This window comes from Mycetomoellerius zeteki, unplaced genomic scaffold (genome assembly GCF_001594055.1).
Source record: "Mycetomoellerius zeteki isolate Tzet28-1 unplaced genomic scaffold, Tzet1.0 scaffold64, whole genome shotgun sequence".
Taxonomy (NCBI): Eukaryota; Metazoa; Arthropoda; class Insecta; order Hymenoptera; family Formicidae; genus Mycetomoellerius; species Mycetomoellerius zeteki.
In genome coordinates this window covers 1,010,449-1,036,152 of record NW_017257654.1, presented here as the reverse complement: position 1 = coordinate 1,036,152, position 25,704 = coordinate 1,010,449, and the positions used below count along the sequence as shown (strand labels likewise).

Below are 25,704 nucleotides of genomic sequence, written 5' to 3'. Positions count from 1 at the left end.
ATTAAGCGTAACGTTCGTACACAACAAATCGATCATCGGCCTGGTTAATACCAGAGTTAACAATTGTGATGATCTTATTAATTAACAGTGACGTTCCATGATTGCGAGTTTAACGCTACGTCAAATCAAGCACCGTCCATTATTATTAACACGTTAAATCGTAGATTCAATAGCAAGCGATTTCGCATGCTCGCGGATGTTGCGGTATTCGCCGAGCTATTTAACGTCGAAAATGATGAAATAGCGATTTTTCTCGACGTCCTAACTCAGGGCTTTTTATCTCCAGATATAAACGAGAAACTTATCTAATGATGTTTTGTACGGTGAAAATTATTCTGTAGAGATAGAAGGGCTCTTACTACATTCTTTCTTTACTATTTTATGTGTTATATATTCCGCGCACGAAGATTTACCGTCATCTGCATCTCATATATCTTTATTCCGTTCGCATAGAGGCACTTTCGATCCCGCAGACATACAATCAAATATTGAAACATCTTGGCCTTGCAAATAAATGATTAGTTTGTTCGAGCGGCGAAAGTAAATAATAAATTGAAAAAGAAGCGCGAAACCAATCTTATACATTATGTATCTTATGCTGTATAATATGGCGATTGGTTGTGAGTTGGTCGAATTGAAGTTACGCCGAGGTGATCCGCTATTATGGGGGAGGAGAAGACGTATGTTGTAATATTCCATTATTCAGTTTGTCGCCATTTTGAATTATTAAAAAACCGTAAGGTATGATAAAATCGGGCACGATCGCGAACAATTCACACGATAGAAAGATTTCCGACATCAAGCAGGAACGCTCGGCAGCATTCCGGTATCATCGTATTTAATTAAACGCGATCGATCGGCTTATTTCCAGTGATTTGAATCCGAAAGACCATCATCCGGGCGCCTCTCTACAGTGTCTCATTTCCGTCGCGGTAATTAATTTATATTAATCAAGCTGTATAAAATTCTGTCCGCTTCCCTTCGTTTCGCGCGTTCTACTCAACGCAATCCACGGCTTTTCAAACTTTTTAATCGGTTTCTACAAAGTTTCCTCCTTTCGATAACGCTGTTCTTTCCCGTTGGACCACCGTCGCAATAATATAACTTTATCCACGCATCCGCGCGGGAAACGGCACTTGATTGTGAAACCACCGCACATCGTAACGGAGATGAGATACCATTTCTCTCTTTATTTTTATTACATTTTCTCTTGCGCTTTATCCTCTCTACGTTCAAAAATGCGGAAATGCGGAGATTCGAACTGTAAGTCATATTGGATACATAATAATCTCCTTTATACATAAAATACTTCGTTATTGCTCTTATTTCCTTTTATTTTTGTGAAACACGTGGCTGAATTTTCATTCGTTGTATTTTAGAAGTTTTAAATTTTATATTTGCTAATGAGTTAAAAGGATTCTTAAAATATTTGAAAGAAAAGTATAGCTTTTGAAATCTTCGAAGAAACGAAATCTTTTATATATTATTTTGCTTAAGTTTAAGTTTAACGGATCGATCAATGTAAGTATATCGGTTCCCTGATAAGGAATTTCTTCGATTATATCTGTTATATTTAATTATTTTTAAGAAATTAAACGTGCCTTCACAAAGTAGTTGTAGCATCGTTAGTAAAATTTTCTAAAGTCAGATTTACAATGGAGCTTTCATATTTCTCAATTTGCTCGAAATTACAATCTCAATATTGTAAAGTGCAAGTCTTAAAAGATCAATTTGTATATTAGTTTTTTAATAAGAAATTTCTCCTATTATTACGTTTGTTATTGTATCCAATTATTTTTAAAAAATTGAATGTGCTTTTACAAAATATATAGTTGTATCATTGTTAGTAAAGTTTTCAAAAGTCAGACCTATAATGGAGCTCTTATATTTCTCGATTTTCTCATAATAATAGTCTCAAAATGTAAAGCCAGAAGGATCAATCAGTTTCCTAATAAAAAATCCCTTCGATTATTATGTCTGTTTATTATACCTAATTATTTTTAAAAAATTGAACGTGCTTTTACAAAATAGTTACAGCATCGTTAGTAAAGTTTTTAAAAGTCAGACCTACAATGAAACTCTTATATTTTTCAATTTGCTCGAAACGACAACCTCAATATTGTAAAGTGCATCCTCGAGGTTATTATTGTAATTAAATGTTAACTCTGGAATTGTGGAGGCGCGGCTTGACTTCTGACAAAATCTGTACTTTGCGATGGAGAATAATAATAAAAGCGAGGCAAACTAGACCAAAAGTTTCGCGGGAATCTAATTATTGGAGACGAATCCGCAGTAAACATGAAGGGGAGACCGGGGACAAAAGTAACACGGGACAATAGTAACATCGTTAATATTTCTTAAACTATAATGGATATATGTATGCGGCTGCATGGTAAAATTCTGTAGACAGATCGGCATTGAATCGTTCGTTACATGCTGATTCTCGCGGAACGTGCACGAGTGCAGGAGCAAAAATTACTTTTTTCATGCATCAAGTAAGTTTTATTGCGTGCATAAAATCTACAATATTTTTTTTTCTTTTTAATGAAGATATAGTGTATTATCATAATATGTTTTAATGATTATCTGCGTCGATGGTTTGTACATTTGGGTTGATTTTTATCTAGGTTTTTATTTAAAAAATTTATTATAAATCATGAAATATCATTAGGGGACAATAGTAACATTAATGTCTGGGGTCAGTTGTAACATTACAATTATCCCCAAACTTACTTGATTTTATTTTAGTATTATTTTGTACAACGTTATTTGTATTTTTCTTCATAGAATCCCATTAACAAGAAAACACAAGACAGATAAGAGAAAAACTATATAAAAGAAATGTCTTTATACAAACAGAGATATTTAAAGAAGTTATGAAGGACTATCCATTTGTGAATATCCATTTGTGCAGCTGCAAGAAAGAGTATAACTTATGTTGTTGTGTTATATACCTCTGGCAAATGTGGTACAATTATTCTCCTCTACTGTTATAATCGTTACTATCGTCCCTGGGGGTTGGGATGGTTGTAACAAAATTCTTCATAGTCTTTAAACAAACATAACTTTTTTTCTAGTTACATAAAATAATTAAACCAAAGAAAATTTTGTATCTAAATAAATTTTATATCTAAAGATACATATTTTTTTAATGTAAGTATCATATTTTAACTGTTATAACACTTCAAAGTCAAAATGTTACTTTTGTCCCCGGTCTCCTCTACTTTAAGTACTCCATGCCATTAATACGGTACGCATCTTGCATGCTGAAAAACAAGGCAATACGGATCATCGGGGTAATTAGGATCAGTACACCCGGGAGTTACTTGTGAAGAAAAACCGAAAGTTCTTTATTAAAATAAAACAAAGTTGCATAAAAACGTTTTATGTTATTGGCAAGCAACGGGAAGTGCAAAATTGAGGCTTGATTAGAAAATTAAGAGCAGCAGGATCAAGTAAAAAGTTTCCGATAAATCAACAATTTCCCGTGTTTATCATTCATCATTCTCCAACGGATTTTGGATATACTGATTAAATGCTGGTATAAAAATTACATGAAAAAATAATATTTAATGTTAGACAATAACGAAATGAATGAAATGCTCAAAACCGCGTTTGTGCTACGTTCAGGATTATATTGTTCGAAAAATAAGTGTAAACAACTTCCGTCGCAATCTCATAAAGTCTCGGCTCGAGGATGTAACATGTAGGTCGGATGTACTCTGGAGAAAATCTCACTGCGTCACAGCGGTAAGAAAGAAGATTTAGGGAGTGCAGGACCATGGCGACAGAACTCGCCACGGGCGGTGAGTTTAAATGTGGAAGGACCAGAAAAACTTAGAGAATTGCCGAGCGGATTCATGATGAATATGAAACCGGAATGCGTTAAAAACTCCGTCGCCGCAACGTCATCCGTTGCGACTTTATCCCTTTTGATGAACGTGAATTTTTAACTTCATGTATCAGCACTCCTCTAACTCACATCAGCTTTATTACGTTAGAACGGTAGACTTGCAAACTACAAAAAATTTCATCTACTTCGCGGATGTCTCTAAAGTAATATTTTTGCTTAAACTTTCTAAAATCTTTTGATTCTTCATAGACATCTGAAATTGAAAGAGAAAAAAAATATATTTACATAACTTATATAATAATTATATTAAAATTTATATAATATGTAACGCTATTATATAATATATAGTGCTATTTTTTATAAGATAATTACTGAAATTTATGTATCTGTTATTGTAATGCAGTTTTATTTAATGAGAGCGAAAAAATCTAATTGTGAATAGAAACGCCGGATGTATTTAGCCGCATCTGTTAGAATTCTATACATTATTGGACCAAGAATTCGAGGTATCTATCAGAAAATTTATTCTCCGAAAGATGCGGGCGAGGGAGAACAATATGAGAGATGCTTTTAGGATGAGTATAAGATGTAAATGCATTAAGGTGGAAGAATGCGACAGTAAACGTTTCACGTAGGGAGCTGTGGCACCTTCTGGCGCACAAAATTGTAGTTATCGTTAAATTTTCGCGGAAATGAGCTTACGGACGAGCTTATAAACCGGCCGGATAATTCCGGCTGTAGAAAACTGTCTTGCCAGCGTGAGAAAAGCTCTGGTCGATAAACTGTTTCGTCGTGCCGCTATTCTAAGATCGCGTTGAAAATAAGCGGTGCTGGATAACGGGCGGGGGGCTAAATATAGCCGAGCGCCGTGGTGGTCGACCGCTATTTCGTGCACGAACATGAGGATTTTAGATCAACGATCCGCCTTCTTCCTTTTGCAATCAAAGAGTGCGACAGCGATTTAGCTCGCTTTCTTAAACGAAGTATATGTCTCAATCTAAATTTAATATTCACAACTTTAAAATCAATTTTTACGTGCTTGAAAAAGAAAAGTGAGCTGAAATAATATGCATTGAAATCTTGTTGATTGTACATTCTACGTTTATTCCTTTGCATTAAATTTGTACATACAAAGTTTACATGAATACAAAATTTTACGTCAATGTTTTCGGTATTAGAGAAAGCTTATTTGAGAATGAAAGCACGGGTACGATATCCAATGTTACCGAATGTTTTCTGTCAATGGAATTTTCTGTGTGCACGGTCCAATAATTCCGTCCAATCCACTATGCGTACAAATGGGAAACAACTCCGCTGTGAAAGTCCGATTTCCTCTATTTATGTTTCTTTTTTCACGGGGTTACCATTCGATTATTTGGATTAGATGTTGATATATAGTTTGAAATCGAAAAAGAAAAGCAACGAGTAATATGTGAAAAACGCTTAGGGAAAATATATAATATTTACGATCAACAGGCAACGATTTGATCGTTCGCGATATTTCTGTCACACGATTGTATATTTGTATTAAACTATAAAATGATAAGAAAATAATATCTCGCGATGCGTTTGCGTCATTTGGCGCAGTATTGTTCGCAGCAGAGCTATTGCAGGTCGCTGCCGCGCTGGCAGATTGAATAGGAATTTCCGTTGATCCGCCCCGACGGAATGCATATTAATGTTGACATTAAGCAGGAACGATTATTAAACGGTCCTCGTTACGCATATCATGTCATTCTGTTTCTATAAAACGGATAATTGGAAATCGGCTATCGAATTCATTATTTTACGCTTGGGGGAGAACAATATTGTGCCACTAATATTATAGCGTAATATTATAGCACCAATACTCTATAATTTTAACTCAGGCTGCGTTCCACTTAACGCTCACAACGCTCGTGGAATCATTTCATTCTTGTCGTTTATCAAATGTTAAACAAGGACAAACGATGTTCGCGAGCGTTGCGAGCGTTAAGTGGAACGCAGCCTTATGAAACTTTTTCACATCGGTATAAATACGCTTGAGAGAGTAAAATTATCGGACGCCAAATTCCAACGATTACAACTGTGGCTCGAAATAATCAACTAAAATCTCTTTGAAAACCTGTTTTTAATTTTTAGCTTATGATATTAAATTAAAGTTTTTTATATTTTCCAGATTTGTTATTTAATAGTTGATCTATAAAATAATATCTGTTATATATTAGATTAAGATTTTTTATATATTTTCTAGATTTATTAATAAATTGATTGATGAAGTCTCTATGATATTAGATCAAAATTTTTTTATATATCTTCTAGATTTATTATTGAATAGAGAGTAAATCGATAAAAATAATATCTCTGTGATATTGAATCAAAATATTATTTTACATTTTCCAAATTTACTATTTAGCTGTATATATATAAATATATATATGTATAATATATATATGTATAAATAAATCTAGAAGATACATAAAAAAATCTTGATCTAGTATCATAGAGAAATATTACTTCATCAATCAATTTATTAAATATAATTTTTTAAAAGCCGCTTTTTTCAAACTGCTGGAAAAAAACCCGAAAAATTTCGGTTTTTTTCCGAAAAATTGGTTTTTTGGAAAAATTGCTGTTTTTGCTATGTAAAAGACATAATAAGTAACTTCTAAACTCCTTTATAAAATTAATGCGATCTATGAAATTATGTAGCATTATTTTTATTAAAATTTTTCAGTTATCCTTCTATTTTTATAGTAAAACCTAATCTAATCTTCCTTTAGTACGTGGCAAGCTTAAGAAGACAGATTTTTAACTCTAGTTTGTCACACTCCGGTCTAATGAACTCTTGAAGTGTCTCTTTGTAGTTTATTTTTTTTCATATATTTTGTTACGAATTCAGTTTAAATCCAAATTATTTTCTAGACCTACTATTATATAAACATGATGTTTGGACATCTCTATATTTTTAATTCTTACATATTAATGGTGCAATAGTGTATGTTTTGTATGTTTTATTGAATATATTATGCGACCTCAATCTTTTATACAATTTCAAAATTTCTGTTAACTTATCCCGCCATGTACCCTGTATGCAATTATTTTTTTTACGGAAAGAACCGAGAAGCAAACGTGGTAAGTTTTACGAATACGCGTGAATTTTTCCAAAATGAATTTGGACACCCTTGGGGAAAAAATCGAAAAAATCTGCGGAAAAATTGAAAAAATTGGGTTTTTTTTCAATCCTTTAAAACTATATTATTAAATAATAAATCATATCAGATAATATATAATCAAATATGTAATCAAATAATAAATGTATACATATATATATATATATATATATACAGAGAGTCTCACGACTACCGCATTTCCTCTTGACACATTCTTGAGGTAATTTTGAGACGAAAATCCTAATACGAAAATGTCGAGACTACAATAACTTTTTAAATTACAAGCTAACTTTAAACGCTTCTAAGTCAAAAATCATTTTACTTTTATAGCCTCTATTATTATTTCTGGATTCTTTTGAACATTCTAAGACGAAAATCCTTATATGTAAATATCGAGGCTACAATAGTTCTTAAATTACAAACTTTCTTTAACCAATTATAATTTGAAAACTATCGTAGCCTCGACATTTTTGTATTAGAATTTTCGTCTCAAAATTACCTTAAGAATACATTCTTAAGAGGAAATGCGGTAGTTGTGAGACACCCTGTATATATATATATATATACACAAATAATGTCTCTACTAATACGACTTAACACATATGATAATAACATAAAAAAACTAATGCTACAATAATACAGGCATTTTATAATATGTAAATTATTTTGCAAACACGTAAGTAACGTCTGCGAAACGTATTCAATGATTTTGTGAGGAATGCAAATTGCGGAAGATGACACGTTTGAAATTTTCCGATTGCAAATCCATGCGTTCGTTCTGTGTACTTTGTGTGCTTTCCACCGAAGATCGTTCGCCGAAAACGAGCCGCCGGAAATCGAAGGTCTTCTCGGCTAAGTATAGCTCGCGCCGCGCGAGCATAAGTCTGGCCGGTGACGTCGAAAAGTGTCAGTATATGCTGGATCTCGTGTGAACCAACCGATTCCAGAGACGCGACGATCCAAAACGTTCTAAATAGCGACTCACAATTGTTATCGCCGGAAGTAATCTTTTGTTCGTGACACATGCCAAGTATTTTAGATATTGTCATTGTCGTTGGCACCAATCGCGACACGCGGATGGATGATCGATAACACCTCGTGCGAGACGCGAGTGGAACGAGAGCCGAAGATCGAAGATCCAACTCGTGATCAGTCCACGACAAATTAGCGGATCGTCAACAAGGGTAGAGTTTTAAAACTGTGAAAGTGCGCTCAGCTCGGATAAGCTTGTACTTTGTGACTGAAAAATACGAATGGGTATTTAAAGTTGATTTAATTTTTAACTAGTTTTATACGATAATTCCTTTAACGAAAGATCACCGTCTAAAGATATCGTCAAAAGTTTTCGTCTCAACAGAAGAAGTTCATTTTGTTTTAACTGTTTTAAGGATATACCTATCAGTATAGTCTCTACAAAAAGTGATTGAAATTGGAAATTCATATTTTCCATATAAAAATAAATGCTAGATACATATAAAACAGTATATGGTAATAAGGTCGATTTATGTTTAACAGGACAGTTTTAGAATGAAAATTTAAATGAAAATTTTCTCATTTTATTTTAATTATTTTTTAAAAACTTGCCTACTTCTTATTGAAATAATTTTTGAACCAGGTTTTAAATTGTTAAACTTTTTGTATTATTTTCATGTATAATATAAAAAACTGTTTTCATAATTTTTCATCTTGATAAAAAAATACATGTAATACATTTTTAAATTTAAGTAGACAATTCCCTGGCGAAAACAACGCTCTGAAAATCATTTTCGTGAGATGAAAATTCGAAGGAGATATGTTGATTTAGGAAAAGTAATACGGCGAGATTCCAATTTAAAACAGATCTCTTCATTGTAAAGCTTTAATTAAAAGATTTTAAAAGGTCTGGAAAGTGAACGTGTTTTTCAGTGTTAAAAGTGTCTTGAATGACGTGGGAAACAAATTTGAAAGTGTATGTGTGCTTTCTCCATTTTGGTCTCGAAATGCGGAGATATGTCCAGTATCCTTAATGTCACTGTCTGCCCGAACGAAATTAGGGAGATTTATTCTCTTCGTTTGCGTTTCAGAGCGGGCGTGCCTGGGATTACGAGACATTAGTCGCTACACAAATTACGTGCTGTGCACTGCGGCGGGAGAAATTATTCGACATGTCCGTCGCTCTATGAGCAATTTAGGATTCGTTGATTAGACACAGGTGCACAGCAGATCCTCACGATCATTCAGGATCTAGACCGGTCATTAGGTTCATCGAATTTAGGGGTGCAACTGCTTGACCATAATAATTCACGATTGTAACTCACACTAATTTATTGTTGATATGCACGAAAAACTCATTAGTTCAGAGATCCTTAATCTACGATTCAAACTTATCTTTAACAAACTCGATACATTAACCAGTCTAGAAACTTTTTCAAAATGATTTAAAAAAAATAAAAATAATTCTAACAAGTAAATATTTAATAATAATATTAATAAACATTTTTAATTTAATAAATATTTAATATGAATTAATATATACTGTTTTTTTAGTAAATCTGTATAACGTAACGATTATTTAGCTTAATAATTGTTGCTATTAATATATTCGAATTTTAATGAACCACGATATACATAAATTAATTACGCAAATGGGATAAGAATATTATAAAGGCAGATTCAAAATTGAATGAACAAGGAGTAAAATACCGCAGTGCTATTTTGCAGCCATTTTGTGAGCAACATAAATTATAAATTTAGATTTCTGCGAAATCTCTTTCTCTCTAGCTCTTTCTGCCTGTCTTATAATATTCAATTATACCGCGTATCTTTCAGGGATGTATTAGACGAGAAAAGACGACTTAAAATAGTCTGTTTTTGAAATGACGCCCACAAACATTGCCGCACGTGGACAAAGGAAAAAGCTGAATCATTCACGACGCTGTTTATTTTGCTGCAAGAGAATAATGATGTGCCACGTGTGCAGCCTCGTTTCATGAAAGTACGACAATCGGAATTTCCGAATCTGTATTACGCGATGCACTCATTGTGTTCTGTAAACCTGATATCTGCACAATATTAGAAATTAATATCACGTTTTTATATTCTGTATTTTATTTTTTCCTCGTATATTTTATACATTTATATATGTAACAAATTAATTTCTTGCCTTTGCCGTTACAAGTTATATAAATAACGATACAAGTTTCCTTATTTCATTACTTCCTACTTTTAAGGAAATTTAATATCGTAAATTAGTGATTAATTACTTATTTTGAGTATTAAAAACATTGTTGTTAGTGCTTTGAATACTCAAAATAAGTAATCAATCATCAACCAATTTATAAACTTACAGTATTAAATTTCTCTAAGGGTAACTCAATGTCAATACCAAAATTGATAAAATCAAACACGCTTCGGATATAATGTCTTATTGATTATAGATATACAGTGAGTGTAAAAAGTATTTGTACAGAAATAATATTTAAAAATAATTTTATTTTTTATAAAAATAAATATTATCCAGCGAGAAATTAGTCATTGAATTGATGTCGAATTGATATCGATACGATGATTTCAACACCAATTTGACATCGATTTGACGTTTAATTGACGATCATTTCTTGCTGGATAATTAATTTATTCATAAAGAATAAAATAGACTGTATGTTTCTTAAAATTATATATACTAAAAAAATATGTATTAATTAAAGGAAATATATCATCTGAAAAATAAGCGAAAATTAAAAATTGTATTGTTTGAATGTTCAAAAAGTATTCGTACAGTCGAGAAATTTAGCTTTTAAAATCAGGAATACATGCGAAGCTCGTTTGTTTATGTTAGAACAGAATGTATTCATTGTATAAAATTGCTAATTAATGTTTATTTTCTGCAAATAAGACCTTTTTTTATAAAAAATTTTCTTGTACGAATACTTTTCTTGCACTCACTGTATAAATAAGACTAGATAGTGGTTTAGTAATTAAAGTAATGGTACGTATAAAATAATATGGACAATCTGAGATGGTATTATGTCTTTCTGACCTGATTGCTATTACGAATAGTCTCATAAAAGATCTCGGAGATACATGGGGTACGGTCATAAACATTATTCACGGTAGTTTCCAGTGAAAACGCTACTCGAAATTATTAGACTACGCTGGGGACTCCTTTCGAAAGGCCAGAAAGTCCCCATGATCCACCACGAAATATGATCATACAATTAAAGCTTGATGAAACGAGGACTTTAATAATGTGGGTGGGTATCTCCTAGAGTGGAGGGGGTAAGTTGCTCGACGAAGTTTCAAGGCTCACAGTCAAAGTGTCAGAATTAGCATCCCGTTTCATCCTCATGGCAACGCCCATGAAAGTTGCTAATACAATAGTTACTCGCCGCCTGTTGCACTCCAACATGCACATGAAGAGAAAGAGTGAGGAGGACGGGGGAAAGTTCGCTTTAAGATCCAACAAGTGGTTCGTCTGGGAGTAACAATACTTCCTAATGTATTAGCTTTTGCCATTGTGCACGATCGGTCCACGACGTTGGCGACCTTCGACGTCGGCGACGTCAGTACGGAGAGAGTTGCGAAAACCAAAACGAATTTGGCTCAACATCTAGCTACGTACTCGCTAACGTTTCAAACAATTTCTTTGAATCTCTCCTGTGTGATATTGACGCACGCGTGTGCGTTCTATGAGTGATTTACTTAAATTTATTTCGCCGTCGAGATTTTATATTTCATTAAGAGGAACATTATCACATATGTATCTTTACGTTTTGATCGTTTAATTAGTCGCAATCGAGAGTACCATTAAGATTTATACATTTTTAATTTACCATTAAATTGAATTAATTGCGAAATATAAAATGAAAAAGAAAAATGAAAAAAAATTAAAATATGCTACGTACATGCAATATAATATGTATGAGCAAGTTTAATTTATAGAATACAAAATTTGCACAAAAAAGTATTAGCTTTACTTCAAAGTATGCGTCTGTGTAAAATATTTAAGTTTTAATAATATAAAATTTTATAAAGAACATCTCTTTCTTTTTGTAACATAAAGATAAAAAAGTTTTTTAATAAAATTACATGGCCGTATACGTTAAAAAAATATTAACAATCAAGAAGAATTGGGAATTGAGAAATTCTTTGTTTTCCTGAAGATATCCGAAAATTTTAATAAGATTTAAATGTTTTTATTATCTAAGTCTAAACCAACTTTTTGATTAACAAATGTGTTTGCGTCATTGAAACGATAGAATCTTGGATATTTTACGAGGAGACCGGATCTGATTATCTTGTGTCTTATGGAATTATAATCGACATTGATCGAGTGCTTCCGTAACAGAAAAAGAAATGATATAGACCTCGTGAGTTTTTTTATAGAATTCTCAGAATCGCAACGTGCGTCACGCTCGTAAAGTCTTTAAAATTGACTCGCTCGGATACAATTTTCCAAGTGAACAATTCTGATACAAATTAATAAAGCTGCTTAACTAATTTGCACAAAAACAAAATTTTATAGTATAAAAGAATTTAAAAATTCTAACACAAGAAATACAGATAATGTCTTTGTTCTGTTAAGATAGCTAAAAAAAAATAGAAGAGAGAGAATTTAACTTAAAATAATAAAAGTGAAAGAGAACAGAGTAGGGAAGAGATGAAAAATGTAAAGCAATAGAAAAAGAATAAGTTAGAATTATTATTAATTTATTTAAAAACGCTTATATTAAACGCGTTAAATTAAATCTATATACAAACGATATTTTTACTGTGAATATGCATCGCGCTAAATAAAACATTCACTTCGCGTTAATCGCGATTATCTCGCCTACTATGAACCTCATACAAGCGTGATAATTAATTCGTGGATTGCATTGGTAATCATTCACTCATTAGCGACGTTCAAATATTTATTACGGTTGCCGCGGTTTCCGGATCCGCAATTCTACTCATTTCGAGTTGAACGTTACAGTCGATCTGTAATATATCACGATCTAATATTATTAAGCATGATGGTTACATTTTACGAAACTATTTCTACGGTCGATAAATTTCTACAATTAGATAATACATATATATCGTTATTTTTCAATCCGTCAAAGTTGAACTTATACGATTTATGATCTCAAGTCGTTAAGACTATGATAACAAATCATTCCTTTACTTCAAAAGTGACACAAAATTAAACTCTAAAAAATTAAGTTTTTCTGAAAGATCTATATATTTTTCAAATTAACAGAAGATTATTCATTAATGAAATATCGGAATATGATCAATTGTCGTTTTATTTTTGTTTTATAACCCTTAAAAAACTTTTAATGGTTTTTAAATCGTCCCTTTTAGAATTCAGTGGTACAGCAAACCTATAACTTACTGCGCGAATTCAATATCTGTAACTAAGAAGATTTAATGGTTTAACAAATCGCTAATGTTATTCAGCTGTCAACTTTGCTACTTTAACATAGAAAATTGACTGTCTGTATATTACGACTGTAGATTTGCTGAATTAGTGAAGTTTTCAGCTGTTTTTTTTTTCGTGCTATATTGATGATTTTTTATGAAGTTAAGTTAATTTACTTTTAATGATTGATATGACAGTTTTTTTACTTAACATTTATGATAATACGTAATACTCGAAAATCACGTTTTTGAGCGTACTTTTAAAATAAGGGAGCAAAATTTTACAAGTATTTAAAGTTATAATTTTTATTCTCATTGTCGGAGCTTTTCTCATCGAAAGCTTCTGTGAATTGCAAATAAAGAAAGTATTCAAACTATTGGAAGAAAAATAAGATTCTTCTTCTTGCGCCCACAACTGTGATTTAATTACCAAAAATTTCAATATAATATACGTCGCGAGAAGTTCTCAGAGTTGCCCCCCTGAGTCCACCCATCTCTTTACTACCAAATTTACGTTGATGATTCATCGTGTCTTAAAATAGAAGTCCAATGACTCCACAAAGATCTTGACATTGTCTTGGCAATTATGGTATACTGTATATATTGAAAAATAATCGTAAAATTGTTTTTGTCATTAAATTTGAACATTGATTTTATCACGATTTAACTGTTGAATATGTACAACTGTTGAGTAGCAATATAACGAATTAATTATTTTATAAGTAGGATATACAATGTAAGTGATAAATATAGATTAGGTAAATTCAATCATTAATAAAACAATTTAATCGATAATATTAAAATCAATAAAAAATATATATATATATAATATTATTTTCAAGAACGTCCTTTTTCAAAATTCTGTCACGAGAGAGAGAACTGTATTGCTGCTGACAAAGAGATACTTAAAAATTTATTTATGACATATAATGTTTATTTCACTGAAATAAATCCTTGTTTAATTACGGCAAAATAAAATTTTATTTCTAAATAAACCATTTGTATCTTTTTTTCAATTAGAAGTATATTTCACAGAAATGTATATTTCGTCGTTAGGTATGGTCAAATTTTTTATAACTAATAAATATTGAAAACGTCATTTAACTAAATACAGATAATTTTATTGGATCTTTAAAATAATTATTTAGGATGTTTAGGCATGATAAAAACGCTTTAAAAAATTTGGCATTTTAGTCAATTTGAATGCTTCATATACAATTATTTTGACAATCCAACAAAATTATTTTTGGATTTGTATCATAGCTAAATTTTTAGATGCTTCACCGTTCTTTTCATATGAATGTATGAATGTATAAATATCGATCCAGTCACATGATACCTGATGCAAGAACACTATCAACTGCTGTTTCCTCAATCGCTTAACACGTGGCCGAATGAATAAGAATCTGGCAGCATTTGAATTTTGAACACTGTCTGATATAGTCGATATATATTCGCATAATCTATTTATTAACTATGACGATATCGAGTTAGAATAGTGCAAGATATCGAAATGTATTGAGACATCTTTGCATTCATTTTAAACATTTATTTATTTTTCTTTTAATGAGCAATGATGTTGAACTTTCAATAAAATATTATTAATCACATTAATATTAAGATAGATCTACTTTTAAATATGACAAAGAGATAAAAGCAGATTATGTTACAAAACAAAATATATATTAGAGTGTTGAATCAATTCGATGCTGTCAAAAACTGAATATTAATCCGACACATGTAACTTGTCTTATTTGATGTCAATGTATAATAATGTAAAGCATAAATTGAAATAAAGTTTTCTTCTTTTTAGGCATGGAGCAGTTTGAGCAGCTGCTAACCTGTGCGATATGCCTGGATCGATACAGAAATCCGAAGCTCTTGCCATGTCAACACAGCTTTTGCATGGAACCGTGCATGGACGGCCTCGTCGACTATGTTCGTCGACAGGTCAAATGTCCGGAATGTCGTGCCGAACATCGTATACCATATCAGGTAAATTATATCTTGATCCTGTTAAAACATAATTAGTTTATAAAAGCTTAAAATTATTAAAAATATTTTTTTAATTATTTCAAGAGAAAATTATTTATTTCGTGTCTCTGGTTTCGACTAGTTACATGTTGAAATATTATATATATATATATAAAATATCTATATATAATACATTATACATATATATCATGTTTTTTTAGAAAAACAACTTTCCGTAATTCTCTAAAAGTAATAAAATATATGAAAAGTGTATAGTATATATGCGCAAGCTGTCGCGATTCGTTCGTCGCAAAATCAATTCTCCAGCAATTACGTGTCGCTTTATTGGATTTATGTCTTTAATGTTTACGGTACGATCGGACGAACAGGAAAAAATCGATCTATGTTTTGTCGCACAAATTAAATGTTATTCTGTGCGTGTCAATGTAACCCGATGTGCCACTACGTGTAAGCTCATCTTTATTCAATGACGAGTCCAAACGCGAGAGAATTCTCATTAAACCCAGTGTATTCTCGCGTTTCGTGCTAATGTGGTCTTTGAACGGGTCTATTTTTTCAGAATAATTAAATGTATTTACATAAGCAGCTGCAGCAGAATTCTAAAATGTTTTCCGTTACAATCGCTGCATAATCAGTTATCCGATTGTATGTATTTTGACAAAAAAATCAAATGGTCTCAAAAAATATATATGTAAACATAAACGATATTTTATAGCCGCGTCTGATGCCCAAAAAGAATGATTTTGTACAAAAAAATTTTGACATTTTAGCCAATCAGCTTAAATGTCTTACATAATTATTTTGACAGTCCAATAAAATCATTTTCAGATTTGTATCTAGCTAAATTTTTAGATATTTCAGCAAAACCATCCTTTCTATGTATTAATAGTCAATTCATCCATCTGACACTCACATATTAGTATCTCCTCTAATAAAGAACGCGAGCGCGCGTTGCATAATTAATTCGCGACATTATGCGCGCAGTGTATCGATTCCGGTCCATTAATAAGCGGCATACTCGATGCATGTACACGTATTACGAGCGTTAATCGAGCCGAACATACATCCTGTTTGTAGGGCGTGCAAGCCTTTCCGACCAACGTGACACTGCAGCGATTCCTGGAATTGCATATCGAGATCACGGGAGAATTACCGGATCCGACCAGCGGTCAGACCATGGAACGCTGTGGCGTTTGCTCTGAGAAGAGTTACTGTCAGCTGTGCGTGCATTGCGAGAAGAAATGCTGTCCCGAATGCAAAGATGCGCACATGGATATTTTGAGACGCGAAATTACCCGCATCAATTCTCAGGTACAATGATATATATTTTCTGCAAATTTAGAAAATTGAGGAAAACAGATCGATGTAGCTGAAACCACGATTTAAAAAAAAATCTGGTAGAAATTGGGAGTAATGAGAAGATATTAGAAAAATAAAGGATATTAGTCAGTTACTTTAATAAGTTAATTACTTATGAATGTACTCTCTAAATTTCTTAGAGTGAAATCTCATTGAAAAAGAGTAAAAATTATCATTCCTTTTCAAGAAGTGAAATATTTTCACTCTTCTCCAAAAATTGCCGTATTTTCTTTTAAAGTGATATTTCACTTCAAGAAATTTAGAGAGTGTCAGAAATATCGATATCGCACAAATCAGTATTAAAACTGCAACTTTGAAGAAAGACGATGAATTTTAAGATTTCTTTTTATCATTGTCGTCTATGCAAGTGATAACCGTTGTCAATCAAATTTTCCCGTATTAAGACAAGCTCTGCCACAAGAAATTTTGCTGTGCCGATCGCAGAAACCAATTTAACCGGTTCTATAACTAATTTTCTCTTCGGTTCGTTGGTAGACGTAACGTATTTAGGAAAGCGGAAACTGTTGTGTTACGGTATCCGGTATCGGGGTGTACTTTAAATTCGTTACGTCGTGCCCTTCGGCGTCCCAACGGAAAATTTATTGCCGCGCAACTTCGCGCATTGCAATTAAGCGTGTATACGATAGGGACGTACGTTATAACAAGATTGCGACCTGAATTTTTCGTTTTTTGCTAAGAACGTGCGATATGAAGACGTTAGTTGAATTCAATAACACGTACAACAAATAAATACGAAATAAAATCTTTATTTAAATAAAAAGATCTCAAGCTTACGATCCAACGACTAGTTTTTATATTGTTAAACTTTTATATTACAAATACTTAATTTTATATTACAAATACCTCCGAAACTAATGTCAAAATCTATAACACAGTTACTGATTCTGAATTTGTGAGACCCATTTAATTAGTTGACACCAATTAATTTCAAGAAACCAAAATTAAAAATTACAAACTTATACAAAAAAGAATGAATAGTAAATTTATTTAATAACAATAATTCAAACTTATAGATGTAACTTAAGAAATATGGTTGATTGGGTCAAATAGACTCAGCTCCGGAGGATTAAATCTCAATTTCAGTTATATCTTGCACTTTAAAAGTTATGAATGTATAAGTATTATTATTTGTATCTGGAGATTCGTAGTATTTGAAAAATTAACTTATCCAAAACACTTAAAAAATTTAAGTGAAATAAAATAGAAGTGATGTGTTCTTTTTCGAGATAACAGTTCAACTGAGAAAAAGAAGCTATAACTCTTACACGTCGAAATTTATCATTCGATGATTCCGCATCAAGAACTTTGCAAGGCAAATTGTATGCATTGAGCGGGATGACGTTCGAAGATTGTGCGAATTCGCCGTTTGTCTCCAGGAGCACCTCGATGAATCACGTCTATTTCAAGTGACGGAATAAACTTCGAAGCGCGATCGTCTTTGAGACAGTCCAGAGACACTGAGATCGTGCTTCGACAAGCGGGATACCGCGCATGTAAGGCGCACAGATTTGTGAACATATTTCCATGATCAAAGTTGCTAACACGGCTCTGTCGAATCTGTCAGGTCGTCCTCTGTGCCATGGAAATTACGTGCGCGTGCCTGAAATATGGTCTGCTCTTCCTGTTTCCCGAGAATTTGATGCTGATCGCCATTTATATTTCATTATGTTTCACGATTATTCAGAAGCGCGGGCGTGGATCAATAAAGCAGACCGGATAACAGAAAAATTCGTTATTATATGTATTATAGAAAAATGCTTAACTTTGCAATTTTTTTAAAATTACAAATTAAAGCTCTAGTTTACTCATCACTACTATTTCAGACCGTGACGTCAATAGCGAGGAAATATACTATAAAAATTCTTGCAAATTATCTGATATCTAATATCTGAAATAGAGTAGTGGTGAGTCAACAGGAACTTTAAAATGTATGCGTCTTCCTTTGACCAAATTTTAATTGCAAAATTTTGCTGTCAAAAGCATTTGATTATGAATAAACTGCATTTATATAAAATATTATAGTTACATTTTTTTTCAAAGAAAAATGATTAGCTACAATAATTGGTAATAGAATGCGTAGATGAAAGATAGCACAAAAAATCTAGGACGCCCGGTGTAGGTACGTGAACTTTTTAATTACTTAATGTATTTACTGCGTGATAGAAAAATAAAAGTTTTGTACTCTCTTTGTGTATGCAGACGTTTATATTTCATTTCTACTGCTCGTTGTACATTTTCTATGATTTAATTAGTTACACTGGGAAAAAATCTGGTGACATAAATTGAAAATCCGGTAGATTTAATCAGTTTGTTTGTTGAAAAATGAATAGATCAAAATTTTTCTAAAAAAAAATATCAAATAAGCGTAATTAACTTTTTCCTGTTAGCTATCAGAATTAGAATTTCTGTATAAGGATACTAAATATATTTAATTAGATCAACATAACTTTTTAATAAAAAAAACTTTTTAGTGAGAAATTCTAGTGAATATAACTAGAAGTTTTTTATAAATCCAACCGAATTTCCTTCTCATTTTATTAATTAATAAATTGAGCTACGTTATTATTAAATTGTTCTTTAAGTTCATCAAATGTTTTACCTATAAAATATCCAGTCCAATCATGATAATTGAAAATTCTATTTGATTTTAATAAAAAGCTTTCTATTATATATAGGTACTTATTTTATCGATATAATCAAATTATTTTTTTCAGTGTAATGAAAATTTCATTATGAAATATTCTAACGCCATAAATCTTTTCGAAAAGCGACTAATATCGATAGAAGCTTGGAGCACAGTAGGATGAATTCTGCCGCTAGCTTTAATTAGTTAACAACCGGACTTCCGTGTCGTGAGGCTTTCAGCCGTAGTTAATTTTGTAATGCGCCGAATCTCATTATTGTATGGACACACGATTGCACTTGGGAATTTACGTGGCACAATATCTATCTATTGTTTGAACCACATGAAACGTCTATACTTAATTAATTTTTATTGTATTTGATTTAACAGATATCACGGAATATCACGAAAATGTAAACGCCGTGCTTTGTGCACATAAAAAGCGATAGAGAATAATTATTTCCAAAGGCAGCCTGAGAGAAAAAAACGAGTTGAACCATTTATTTTGCGAAACAACGTGTAAAATAATCCCTCTTTAAAAGCTCGTTTTATTTATTTTAATAGCGCCCGATTTAATCAATTTAGAAAGGATTCGTGCAATGTTCCATTTACGGTATAACACTTCGTAAAATTGTATTTACACTCAATACATCGAAAGAATGATATTTTTGGGAACTTTATTCTACATAAAAAGCACGCGAAAGTGTATACCATGTCTATCGTCTATCGTGTGTAATTTGAGCTATTAATACAATTTTTATCCTGTACTTCGTAAAATTTCATTCATTATCATATTACGCGAGAACAAATACCTTTGTACACGTGCTCATTCGGCGCGTGCACAATATACCTTCTGAATACTTTGATTTGTTTATCTTAATCGTTCGCAATTTGGCCAATTTATACAATTTCAGCACCGCACGACAGACTAAAAATTTCACTCGAAAATGGCATCCCTCGGCGTTTTAAGACGAGCATGTAAAAGCCAGGTCTTGTCGAACGGTGAAATAAACGCGATGGAGCACGTGGTAAAATCACCGATGCAACTCGACCTCGCCACGGTATAAGAAATTATGATGCTAATGCACCGAGATACTCTCCGCGAATGCATTCACGTCTCTTGCACTTTTCTCTATCTTCCAGTAGAATAATAGGATGGCTTTCCCACGATTTTCCGGATTTATTCCGTAAACCGGGCACGATTTTGTTCCCGTCGTCGTACAGGAAAGAAATATCCTAACGATATACAATTTATATACACGGTTTCTCCCTCATAAAAATACATTATAAAAATATTCAGATCACACGGCAACTCTTGTAATATTTTGCTTCATTTTTCTCAATAGTTATCGACAATTCTTTTATGTCGGATTTGTCATTCATTGGTCATGCAATTTGATATAACATTTATGTTTCTTTAAAACGAAATACATCGATGAGAGAGTTTTCTCATTAATTTTTATCTCTTTTAGCGATATATTGTAGTTTACGTTTCCAATTTATAGATATTTGTGGTTGGATCGGTAGTTGTATGCGAAATAAATCTACCGATCCAAATCGATGATAATGACGATAGCTATGAATTTCGAGTCTTTCCATACTAATTGAATGAAATTACGGATGTATCTCAAATTTCGATCGCCGCGCATCGTAATTGTAATATCTGTTCTCTATGTTGCATACCGAAACAGCTAATGAATCGATCGAAAAGAGTAACGAAAAGAAGATTCATTTTACGCATAGCTATTGTATAAAATTAAAGTATTTTTTCTCATTGTATCAGAGATGCATTGCATTAATATTGAATGCACATAGCGTAAGTATTAATTTTTAAACTGAAATAGGAATTATATAGTTTTTGTGAAGAATATAAATTCTCTTGTGAATGAAATAATTGCAAATGTTTTCTTTCTTTTCTCTTATATACCATGATATTATCAGCAAAAGTTTTTTCTATGTTCTATTGTAGTGTAATAATACACTCAAAATTTTTTCTATGCAATACCGCACAATAGATTATTGTAGATATCCCGAACCCCATATTCAAGTTATGCGGTTTCTTTTATTTACATTACTTCCCGTCTACATGCCAATATCTGTATTGTGCAAAATTGTAACCAATATTCCGCCGGTCTGCATTTTCCAATTCAGATCTCCGCCAAAGCCCACGCATACATTTTCGCCGTATTAAAGCTTCTTGCACATCTCCGTTTCTTTTCTCTTCTTCGATAAGCTCTTACCAATCGTTGAATACGCTTGCTCAATTTTAAACATGAGATACATTATCTAGAATACAATAACTTTTCCAGCTTTTTCCAATATTATTTATTACTACATTTACTGTAAGATACGTGCAACGAATTATAGAATGTAGCTAGATAAATTGCAGACTCTCTATAAAACTTTTTGACAAATAATTTACAGCAGATAAAAAATCTAGTGTGTAATAATGAATAATGTGTGTAAAAATGAATAATTGTTAATCAAGCTTAATACGTATAAATTAAGAAAAAACAATGGTTAATAATACGAATTAATTAAAATTAAAAAATTAAAAATATTGCTGAAAGAATAATACAGTAATAAATTAACGTGGACGGTTCGACTGTACTAAGCTTTTCTCAGCATGAACAATTAATCAGATAGGAAAGTCAAGACAAAATCATAAATTATAAAATAGATTAAAATATAGATTAAAATTATTTTATATAATCTATTTTGATTTATTTTATGTTAATTTATTAACTTATTCTTCATTTTTAATAATATGATAATAGATATATATTTTTAATCTTCTTAACTATTTCATATTATTGACTACTATTTTTCCTTAAAAGAAACTACATTTTGCTTTTTCCCCTATTTATAACGACAACAATCATGAATTATTTAATGTTGATTTTGTATCTTGAAGATATTTTCTATGAATATTTTCATAAATAAGTTTTAGATTATAACTTTTGCAGAAAATTCTCTATATTTAAGAAAACGTTATTAATTTAGGTCAGCGTTGATTCATGTCAATATGTATATGTAGCTAATATATAGATAGCATATTGACATATGAACCAATTACATTTGGTTTATACGTGCCTATGAAAATGCTTTTGCGTAGATCGTAAAGCATATAACTGCGTACGTAAAACTGCGAATCCCTTTTAGAGCTTTGTGCTAAGATATTTGTATGTCCAGACTGTTTATTATTTCAGCTAGGTCCGTTTCGTTCATTCAGGCCTCCACATATGTATCTAGGCTATGCAATTACAGCATAACTTTAATGAAGCCTAAATATAATCATTAGTACATCTGTCCCAAAAGCATCCAAAATTTTAATTCATTGAGAGCAAGCTTCCATATATGATTCCAAAAATATTAGGAATAAAAATAGAACGTTTATTGAAAGCAAACTTTATATGATTCCAAAAATATTATGAATAAATACAGGATATTCAAAATATGTAAATGGTGTCATATAACGCGCGCGCGTATTTATTTTCGTGCTATTATTCCATTTGGTCAAACACTTCCTTTTTCCACGTCACAAATTTCTAAACGACTGAATTTGTGTAAATAACGCGTTAAATTTACATTAATAATAATAGCGATAATTGGATGTATTTATCCACGCCCACTTACCACTTGCATAATCGATATCACAATTGCGATGACGCAGCGCGCTTAAGCTAAAAGCAGATTTGCATTTCCGGCTTGTCAAATCCGCATGTTCTTATTGTACGTTCTCAGGTGCGCAGAGGATTGCATAGGCTGCAGGACGCGTTGGCCCTGGTAGAAAAAAACACGTTGGGCCTGCAGACAAACTGCGCTTCGGTCGCCGAGGAGGTGGACGAGATTTATCGGAGGCTGAGCAAGGCTTTGAAAGACCGTACGGAACATCTGCGTAACGAGGTCGATCGATACCTCGGCACCGAGCTTAGAGGCCTGATTCAGCTCAAAGAGAATCTCGAATTGGAAATCGCGAATATCCAGAGCAACTGCGATCTGGCGGAGGCGCACATAAATGAAAACGTGCCATGGGACGACGCCGAGCTCCTGGATACAAAGGAGCTCTTCCTGCGTACGGTGGAATTTATCAGGTTTGTCGCCGCGTAATTTCCCTTTTCTTTCTTTTCGGCACCCGCTCGTTAAATCTCGCGCGGCCGTAGTCTTGTTACGATTTATTATCGGCTATCTATTTTGCGGCCACCTTTTTTTACGGCGTCGACCAGAAAGAAATCGTTAAATGAAAGGTTTCCTATCTCCCGCGAGCTATTTTATTTCAATTTCGAATCCCGTAATGACGCTTCACCTCGATTCTATCTATTTTGATTTAATAGCACCCACGTTATTTCGTAAAATTATCACAACTGTTTCTTTTCTAACAGGATTGTTTATCGTACTATTTTTAACTAAAAATTGTATTTACGTTGTTTATTATTGAAAGTATTTATTTTTGATAATAAAATATGATATTTTCTACCTCTCTACAAAATACAATCGTTCAAAAATTGATAACGTACCTTTCAGGCATACCGCAACATAATAAATAAACATAAATCTCTGGGATAACAGCGATACTCTCCAATAAAAAAAAATCGATGGTAATTTGAATTAGCCGAGATTTGTGATAATAACATTGCGAGTATAATATAGCAGAAATTCGGCGTTGGCTAATGTAATTAACGTTCAACATTACCGCGAACACCATTATGAAATATGTAACGCATGCAAAATCTGCTGTAAATCACAGACGCAAAACGCGCCACATAACAAAATTATATGTTCATTAACTCAAGTACAATAATTGTGTTAAGTAAGTGACAAAACATCGAAGGCCGCATATTTCAATTGCGGAAATAGCTGTACGTAAAATCGCGCGATTGCAACACTTCGATAAAATAATACGTTTCATTAATAAACATTGTCGAATTACAATGAATTTTAAAAACACCCGTTATTGTAGAAATCTCGTACATGCTAAACCGAGATTTAAAAATGTCCAGCAAAGCTGTGCAATTCTTTCAGGTGCATTAATTAAACGGAATCGCCATGTTGAAAGTTGAATTCAAGTGGTTGCTCTCTGTATTGTGCCGTTAGCAATGTCGTTTAAGTTTTTTCCAATTATTTTTATTTTCATCAAACGATATTATAAAACTGAAAGTACGCAAAGTTAAAATTAATCATACCTTATCGCGCTCGGTAAAAAAAAATATTTTCACTCATAATATAACATTATGAAATGATAAAAAGATTAATATACATAAATATAAAGAATGCCAATAATCGATCAAAGTTAGGTATTATGAATATAATACATATTCCTAATTTTTAAATTTAATTATCTCAGACTGTGCGCCGAAACGTTCGGACATTAACCACAATCGATCTGAGATGTTAATAATATAAATGAAAATGATAAGGCGTCGAAACATTCGGACATTCCTATATATGAAATAATCTCTCCTAAATTAATTTGGTAAAGAACTTATTGCGAAAACTATTGGCGTTCTTTATATTTATGTATAGCATTTACACGGTTGTATTTATCCTTAAAAAGATTAATATTTCTATCATAATTTCTTTCGACTTCACACAGTAAAGTCGAAAGTACAATCCGCAACATAATTATTATCGATTTTACAAAACTTAATTTGTAGCATTAACGGTCTGTCATATTTCTCAGCGAATGAAGATGGACGATTGTTCTCCGCAGGAACTTCGAATATGAGGCGGGGGATTACAACCGACGAGTCCGCTTCGTGATGGCGCACGATCCGAATCAGCTTGTCCTTCACGTGGCGGGTTACGGCGAATTGAACATTAAACCGGAAAGCGGGAGCGGCGGATTGCTGGGCAGCTCCAGCAGTTTGGCTCCACCGGTGGGTTCGCCTGGTCTTATGAGAAGCAAGAGCGATCACCGTCTCGCCTCGCAATACAGGCAGCAAGAGGAGGAACGGCTGGCCAGGAATCGATACGTTCCCGAATACGAGTAACTATCGCTACTTCTTACGTCTCTCTTCTCGAGAGTGCTCGAATATCCGAGTATTATTTCCCGGTATTACTAGCGGTGCGTAAAATCAATTGCTTTCATACCGCTATTCTAAACACCGTGGGCCGTCTGTTTGCAAGCACGAATCAAATCTTATCTATCGTTGCCGTGCTCTATTTCTTTCTAATATTGATTTACAGAAAAATATTGTGACAGCTTATTTATTTTTTTATAGAATACTTGCTGCAAAAGACTATTACGTTTCCTGCAACCGTGATATCAGCTTAGAGAACGATATAAATTTTTCCGAAAGTAATATCATACATACATATAC

At 32.5% G+C, this 25,704-nt stretch overlaps 1 protein-coding gene across 1 annotated transcript in view; it reads left to right on the top strand.

Annotated features, from left to right (window-relative positions):
* The first annotated feature begins 8,243 nt into the window (after positions 1–8,243).
* The window catches only part of tn (tripartite motif containing protein thin), a 47,481-nt gene continuing 30,020 nt past the window's right edge, over positions 8,244–25,704 (top strand). Inside the window, 5 exon segments of the mRNA XM_018457570.1 lie at positions 8,244–8,262; positions 15,200–15,381; positions 16,459–16,692; positions 23,129–23,478; positions 25,095–25,370. Of these exon segments, the coding sequence (XP_018313072.1) occupies positions 8,259–8,262; positions 15,200–15,381; positions 16,459–16,692; positions 23,129–23,478; positions 25,095–25,370 (1,046 nt within the window). The 5' untranslated portion in view covers positions 8,244–8,258.